This window comes from Sceloporus occidentalis, unplaced genomic scaffold, assembly GCF_023333645.1.
Source record: "Sceloporus occidentalis isolate IW3139 unplaced genomic scaffold, rSceOcc1.0.p SCAF_105, whole genome shotgun sequence".
Classification (NCBI taxonomy): Eukaryota; Metazoa; Chordata; class Lepidosauria; order Squamata; family Phrynosomatidae; genus Sceloporus; species Sceloporus occidentalis.
This window is the reverse complement of record NW_028317085.1, coordinates 922,522-931,782: the sequence shown is the minus strand read 5'-3', so window position 1 is coordinate 931,782 and position 9,261 is coordinate 922,522. Positions and strand designations below refer to the sequence as shown.

The 9,261-nt window shown below is 35.3% G+C and overlaps 1 protein-coding gene across 1 annotated transcript; it reads left to right on the top strand.

Moving 5' to 3' along the window:
- Window positions 1-825: 825 nt before the first annotated feature.
- Window positions 826-1,086, top strand: LOC149283366 (splicing factor 3B subunit 5). Its single transcript, XM_089497644.1, has one exon. It carries the CDS (start codon window positions 826-828, stop codon window positions 1,084-1,086), a length of 261 nt encoding a protein of 86 aa, XP_089353770.1.
- Window positions 1,087-9,261: the final 8,175 nt, after the last annotated feature.

Here is a 9,261-nt window from a genome sequence, read left to right as displayed (position 1 = left end):
GGCCACTTTGCCCTCCGTACATTAGTGACAAACACCAACCTCCCACACTAATCTGCTAGACTAGTTTTTATATACTGAGTTACAATTTTGTAGCACTTTTCGAGTGACCAAGTAAACAAATCTAACAAGATTCCGGCAATCCTCAGTAGCTCAAGAACATTCCAGAAACTACTGCAATCGAAAGAATGTGTTTGAGTCACAAGCCAATTTACTTATCCCTTAGTTACTCCATTTTAAAGTGTTTCAGCTTTAAAAATAAAAACCAATAAACTAGTTGCAGCGCCATCGGTATGGCTTCATAAAAAGCGGTTGCACTGAACGAATTGCAGTTTATACGTGTATTAATAAACGGAATGCACGTACTCTTATAATGCTTGATACCCATTATGTCCGCGTCCGCTCCCGCTCCCGCTCCCTCTCCCTCTCATGCTACCTAAACCGCAATCTCGCGCCTCGTCTATTACTACCGCCTCTGCAGTGCTAAATAGCATACACTCTCTTTCCCATGGTGCAATTAGTCTTCCGGTCACATGCTTCAAAAAGCGTCGTCATAAAGGGTAAACAATTTCATATTCACGAAGTATGTTTAGATTATAGTGGATCTGTCCAAGGGCACAATCGAAACAATGTTAACTATAATATACGCAATGTATTTATTGCGCGTACATTTTATTGTAATATCATTTTGTTTTTTTCTTGTCACGTAGTACGCAACTTCCGGTAGCAGGGGCCGCCTTACCATTTCCGTTCGCTGTGTGCTCAAAGACAACGTGAGTGATCGTTTCCGTGAGGAGGTTTTAGGAGCTGGTGGTGCGATAAAGGAAAATGACGGACAGATACACTATCCACAGTCAGCTAGAGCATCTCCAGTCAAAGTACATCGGTACCGGCCACGCAGATACTACCAAATGGGAATGGCTGGTGAATCAGCACCGTGACTCGTATTGCTCGTACATGGGCCACTTTGATTTGCTCAACTATTTCGCTGTGGCCGAGAACGAGAGCAAAGCCAGGGTCCGGTTTAACCTAATGGAGAAAATGCTGCAGCCATGCGGGCCACCGGTGGACAAGCCTGACGAGTCTTAATTCAAGCGATAGCAGGCTTCCTACCATCTTAAGCCACACAGACTTTAGACTGAGAGGCTGAATTCGGCCATGTTTATTTTGTATTGGATCGCGTTCCTTAGATTTGGGGAAGAAATGAACCTCAACATGAATGTTCAAGCTGCAGTTTCTGTTCCGAATACTGAGCCACTGTGCTCGAGTGAAAAAAAACTTACGTGAACTGGAATTCATTTTTCCCACATTTATTGCGGGAATATAAAGTTCATACAACCTAAAACATGACTAAAATACTCTGCGTATCAGTAGATAAGTTCGTTGTACTTGATTCTTTTTATATTTTATGGAATATTGGCACAATAAATTTCCCTTTTTTGATGCTAAATCTTTCTGAATCCGTTTTCATTACGTAAAGGCTTTTAATCCTCAAGTGGTTTTGTGTTAAATGTTTCTACTTTTAACTCTTTGATCTGTTTTAGCCAGGCGTGGGTTAGTCCATCTAAATACTTTTTATTTTTTTGCACTAGACTGATGAATAACTGGGGTTCAAATCATTTTATAAAATTCACTAATTTCAAAACCAGATTCATTTGTATTAAAGATACTAACAAGGGGCATGCTAAACAGTATATTGGGATGATGGGGTCATTGGTTGCAATGCATAAGAATATGGTTATTTTTCTGTGTGGGTATTATGGGTGGAATATGATTATATGCCAAGGAACGCATTTGACCCGTTTCTAATGGATGTGTTTTTCTACTTGGGGATTATGGGTGCAAGATCAGTTTCTCATGCCAAATACAATTTGATCTATTAATATGGGTATAGTTTTTGTACAAGGGGATTATGGGTGCAATATCACTTTTTATATAATGCCATCAAATTCCTTAGCGCTGTACAATGGATAGACAAGACATAAGTAGCGTGTAACATAACAAATTGACTAACAGAGACAACAGGTGAGGAGGGCCCTGCTCAAATGAGTTTACAATCTAGAGGGATTTAGGGGACGTACTAAACAGCATATTGGGGATGATGGGATGATTGGCTGATGTTCAGCACTATCAATAGGTGTCAGTATACTTTTTACACTCATGGTAAATGAAAGTGTTCTTTTTGGTAGTTCTTGATACTAAGTTGCAACGAATACATTGCAAAAAGAAGCTGCAAATGTTTAACTATTTACTTGCTGAAATATATACAGTTTTATAACGGAAACATGGTAAATTCTATAGAAATAATAGAAACATTTTAAGTAATCAACATATTGATATAATATGGTACATGTATGTGCAAACACCATATTTTACCTGTTTTGATTGGCACAATATAGGAATATATATTTTTACATGGGGATTATGGGTGGAATATTATAGTTACACATGCTAAGGAACATATTTGACCCATTTCTGATAAGAATATGGGAGTATTATTTTTTTTATATGGGCATTATGGGTGGAATATTATAGTTTCACATGCCAAGGAACACATTTGACCCATTTCTGATAAGAATATGGGAATATTATTATTTTTACATGGGGATTATGGGTTGAATATCATGGTTACAGATGCCAAGGAACATATTTGACCCATTTCTGATAAAAATATGGGTATAATTTTTTTACATGGGGAATATGGGTGGAATATTATAGTTACACATGCCAAGGAACACATTTGACCCATTTCTGATAAGAATACGGGTATAGTTATTTTTTTACATGGGGATTATGGGTGGAATATTAGTTATACATGCTAAGGAACACATTTGACCTGTTTTTGATAAGAATATGGCTATAAATATTTTTTACATGGGGAATATGGGTGGAATATTATAGTTGCACATGCCAAGGAACACATTTGACCCATTTCTGATAAGAATATGGGTATAGTTATTTTTTTACATGGGGATTATGGGTGGAATATTATAGTTACACATGCTAAGGAACACATTTGACCTGTTTTTGATAAGAATATGGCTATAAATATTTTTTACATGGGGAAGATGGGTGGAATATTATAGTTACACATGCTAAGGAACATATTTCACCCATTTCTGATAAGAATATGGGTATAATTATTTTTTTACATGGGGATTATGGGTGGAATATTATAGTTACACATGCTAAGGAAGATATTTGACCCATTTCTGATAAGAATATGGGAGTATTATTTTTTTTATATGGGCATTATGGGTGGAATATTATAGTTTCACATGCCAAGGAACACATTTGACCCATTTCTGATAAGAATATGGGAATATTATTATTTTTACATGGGGATTATGGGTTGAATATCATGGTTACAGATGCCAAGGAACAAATTTGACCTGTTTCGGATAAGAATATGGGTATACTCATTTTTTTACATGGTGATTATGGGTGGAATATTATAGTTACACATGCTAAGGAACATATTTGACCCATTGCTGATAAGAATATGGGTATAATTATTTTTTTACATGGGGATTATGGGTGGAATATTATAGTTACACATGCTAAGGAACATATTTGACCTGTTTCGGATAAGAATATGGGTATACTCATTTTTTACATGGGGATTATGGGTGGAATATTATAGTTACACATGCTAAGGAACACATTTGACCTGTTTTTGATAAGAATATGGCTATAAATATTTTTTTACATGGGGAATATGGGTGGAATATTATAGTTACACATGCTAAGGAACATATTTGACCCATTTCTGATAAGAATATGGGAGTATTATTTTTTTATATGGGGATTATGGGTAGAATATTATAGTTTATCATGCCAAGGAACACATTTGACCCATTTCTGATAAGAATATGGGAATATTATTATTTTTACATGGGGATTATGGGTTGAATATCATGGTTACAGATGCCAAGGAACAAATTTGACCTTTTTCTGAAAGGAATATGGGAGTATTATTATTTTTATATGGGGATTATGGGTGGAATATTATAGTTACACATGCTAAGGAACATATTTGACCCATTTCTGATAAGAATATGGGTATAATTATTTTTTTACATGGGGATTATGGGTGGAATATTATAGTTACACATGCTAAGGAACACATTTGACCTGTTTTTGATAAGAATATGGCTATAAATATTTTTTACATGGGGATTATGGGTGGAATATTATAGTTTCACATGCCAAGGAACACATTTGACCCATTTCTGATAAGAATATGGGTGTACTCATTTTTTTACATGGGGATAATGGGTGGAATATTATAGTTACACATGCTAAGGAACACATTTGACCTGTTTCTGATAAGAATGTGGCTATAAATATTTTTTTACATGGGGATTATGGGTGGAATATCATGGTTACAAATGCCAAAGAACACATTTGACCTGCTTCTGATAAGAATATGGGAATTTTATTATTTTTACATGGGGATTGTGGGTGGAATATTATAGTTACACATCCTAAGGAACACATTTGACCTGTTTCTGATAAGAATATGGCTATAAATAATTTTTATATATGGGGATTATGGATGGAATAGTATGGTTACACATGTTTAGTACCTTATTTAACAAGTTTCTGTTAAGAATATGGCTATAATTATTTTCTACATGGGGCTTTTGGGTGCAATATCAAGGTTGCACATGCCATGGAACATAATTGACCTGTTTCTGATAAGAATATGGGTAAAATCATTTTTCTACATTGGGATTATGGGTGGAATATTATGGTTACACATGGCTAGTGATGTATTTCACTTGTTTCTGGTAAGAAAATGGGTATGATTAATTTTTTTCATAGATATTATGGATACTATGATATGATTGCATGTGCCATGTAACATATTTGATCTATTTCTGTTAAGAAAATGGTTATAAATGTTTTTCTACATGGGGATTATGGGTGAAATGTCATGGTTACACACCCTTAGTAACATATTCGACCCATTTCTGATAAGAATGTTGGTATATTTTTTCTACATAGGGATTATGGGAGGAATAGAATGATCAAAGGGACACATTTGATCTGTTTCTGATAGGAATATAGTTATAGATATATAATATATATAATATGTTACTTAGCATGTGTAACTATAATATTCCACCCATAATCCCCCCCGTAAAAAATAATTATACCCATATTCTTATCAGAAACAGGTGAAATACGTTCCTTAGCATGTGTAACTATAATATTCCACCCATAATCCCCATGTAAAAAATATTATACCCATATTCTTATCAGAAATGGGTCCAATGTGTTAGCATGTGTAACCATGATATTCCACCCATAATCCCCATGTAAAAATAATAATACTCCCATATTCCTATCAGAAAAAGGTCAAATTTGTTCCTTGGCATCTGTAACCATGATATTCCACCCATAATCCCCATGTAAAAAAAATATTTATAGCCATATTCTTTTAGAAAAAGGTCAAATGTGTTACTTAGCATGTGTAATTATAATATTCCTCCCATAATCCCCATGTAAAACAAATAATTATACCCATATTCTTATCAGAAATAGATCAAATGTGTTCCTTAGCATGTGTAACTATAATATTCCACCCACAATCCCCATGTAAAACAAATAATTATACCCATATTCTTATCAGAAACAGGTCCAATATGTTCCTTAGTATGTGTAGCCATGATATTCCACCCATAATCCCCATGTAAAAAAATATTATACCCATATTCTCATCAGAAATGGGTGAAATGTCTTCCTCGGCATCTGTAACCATGATATTCCACCCATAATCCCCATGTAAAAAATAATTATACCCATATTCTTATCAGAAACAGGTCAAATATGTTACTTAGCATGTGTAACTATAATATTCCACCCATATTCCCCATGTAAAAAAATATTTATAGCCATATTCTTATCAAAAACAGGTCAAATATGTTTCTTAGCATGTGTAACTATAATATTCCACCCATATTCCCCATGTAAAAAATGAGTATACCCATATTCTTATCCGAAACAGGTGAAATGTGTTCCTTAGCATGTGTAACTATAATATTCCACCCATAATCCCCATGTAAAAAAATAATTATACCCATATTCTTATCAGAAATGGGTCAAATATGTTCCTTAGCATGTGTAACGATAATATACCACCCATATTCCCCATGTAAAAAATATTTATAGCCATATTCTTATCAGAAATGGGTCAAATATGTTCCTTAGCATGTGTAACTATAATATTCCACCCATAATCCCCATATAAAAATAATAATACTCCCATATTCCTTTCAGAAAAAGGTCAAATTTGTTCCTTGGCATCTGTAACCTTGATATTCAACCCATAATCCCCATGTAAAAATAATAATATTCCCATATTCTTATCAGAAATGGGTCAAATGTGTTCCTTGGCATGTTAAACTATAATATTCCACCCATAATCCCCATATAAAAATAATAATACTCCCATATTCTTATCAGAAATGGGTCAAATATGTTCCTTAGCATGTGTAACTATAATATTCCACCCATAATCCCCATATAAAAATAATAATACTCCCATATTCCTTTCAGAAAAAGGTCAAATTTGTTCCTTGGCATCTGTAACCATGATATTCAACCCATAATCCCCATGTAAAAATAATAATATTCCCATATTCTTATCAGAAATGGGTCAAATGTGTTCCTTGGCATGTTAAACTATAATATTCCACCCATAATCCCCATATAAAAATAATAATACTCCCATATTCTTATCAGAAATGGGTCAAATATGTTCCTTGGCATGTTAAACTATAATATTCTATCCATAATCCCCATATAAAAATAATACTCCCATATTCTTATCAGAAATGGGTCAAATATGTTCCTTAGCATGTGTAACTATAATATTCCACCCATAATCCCCATATAAAAATAATAATACTCCCATATTCCTTTCAGAAAAAGGTCAAATTTGTTCCTTGGCATCTGTAACCATGATATTCAACCCATAATCCCCATGTAAAAAAATGAGTATACCCATATTCTTATCAGAAATGTGTCAAATATGTTCCTTAGCATGTGTAACTATAATATTCCACCCATAATCCCCATATAAAAATAATAATACTCCCATATTCTTATCAGAAATGGGTGAAATATGTTCCTTAGCATGTGTAACTATAATATTCCACCCATAATCCCCATGTAAAAAAATAATTATACTCATATTCTTATCAGAAATGTGTCAAATATGTTCCTTGGCATGTGTAACTATAATATTCCACCCATATTCCCCATGTAAAAAAATAATACTCCCATATTCCTTTCAGAAAAAGGTCAAATTTGTTCCTTGGCATCTGTAACCATGATATTCAACCCATAATCCCCATGTAAAAATAATAATATTCCCATAGTTTTATCAGAAATGGGTCAAATGTGTTCCTTGGCATGTGAAACTATAATATTCCACCCATAATCCCCATATAAAAAAAATAATACTCCCATATTCTTATCAGAAATGGGTCAAAAATGTTCCTTAGCATGTGTAACTATAATATTCCACCCATATTCCCCATGTAAAAAAATAATTATACCCATATTCTTATCAGAAACAGGTCAAATGTGTTCCTTAGCATGTGTAACTATAATATTCCACCCATAATCCCCATGTAAAAAAATGAGTATACCCATATTCTTATCCGAAATGGGTCAAATATGTATCCTTAGCATGTGTAACTATAATATTCCACCCATAATCCCCATGTAAAAATAATAATATTCCCATATTCTTATCAGAAATGGGTCAAATGTGTTCCTTAGCATGTGAAACTATGAAATTCCACCCATAATCCCCATATAAAAATAATAATAATATATATTCCCATATTGTGCCAATCAAAACAGGTAAAATATGGTGTTTGCACATACATGTACCATATTATATCAATATGTTGATTACTTAAAATGTTTCTATTATTTCTATATAATTTACCATGATTCCGTTATAAAACTGTATATATTTCAGCAAGTAAACAGTTAAACATTTGCAGCTTCTTTTTGCAATGTATTCGTTTCAACTTAGTATCAAGAACTACCAAAAAGAACATACTTTCATTTACCAAGAGTGTAAAAAGTATACTGACACCTATTGATAGTGCTGAACATTGCAGCCAATCATCCCATCATCCCCAATATGCTGTTTAGTACGTCCCGGATTTAGGGTGTATTACACAATAGGTAAAAGTGCCAGTGTAAGGGATGGACCAGCCACACTAGTAAAACCATTGCAGCTAAAGGAACTATGGGAGGGCGTTAATGTGCTATGTTGTAAGCGTCCTTAAAGAAGTGGGTCTTGAGGGATTTTTTTTAAGGAATAAAGGCACGGAGAAAGATGGATAGGCTGGGGGAGAGCATTCCAGAGGGTAGGGGCAGCCCTTAAGAAATCTTGTAAGCGTGCATGAGAGCTAGAAATCAGGCTAGAAGGAGATCATTAGTTGAGCGGAGAGACCGGTTAGGAGTGTATTTAGAGACAAGTGAGGAGATGTAGGGAGGGGGAACTGCTGTGAAGGGCTTTGAAAGTAAGAGTGAGGATTTTGAAATTAATCCTGAAGCGCACAGGCAGCCAGTGAAGAGACTGACAGAGGGGAGAGACAGTAAAGCGATGTGAGAGGAAGATAAGTCTGGCAGCTGCCTTCATGGTGGATTGTAGAGGGGTGAGACGGTTAAGAGGGAGACCAGCTAAGACAGTTACAGTAATCAAGATGAGAGATAATCAGAGCCTTAGTGGCATGCTGTGTTAGGAAGGGACGGGTGCAGGCAGTTTTTTTAGGATAGAGACAGACTGAATATGGGGTATGAATGAAAGGACGGAGTCAAGGGTGGTGACACCAAGACAGCAGGCGTGAGGGAGGGAGATGGCACCATTAACATTGAGGGAGATTGATGGGGGGATCTTAGCATTGGAGGGAGGGAAGATGAAGAGTTCAGTTTTGGAGAGGTTAAGTTTCAAGAAATGTGCAGACATCCAGGTAGAGGCAGATGCAAGGCAGTTAGTTACATGATTTAAGACAGAGGGAGAGAGAGTTTACCGGGGGAGGATAGATCTGGGTGTCATCAGCGTACAGGTGATAGTGAAAGCCAAAGGATGAGAAGAGTTTGCTAAGGGAGGAAGTGTAAAGAGAGAACAGAAGGGGTCCTTGAACTGAGCCTTGGGGTACCCCAACTGAGAGAGGGAGGGGAGGGGAAGTGTTACGTAAGATAGACGCTGAAGGTACGATCAGAGGTAGGAAG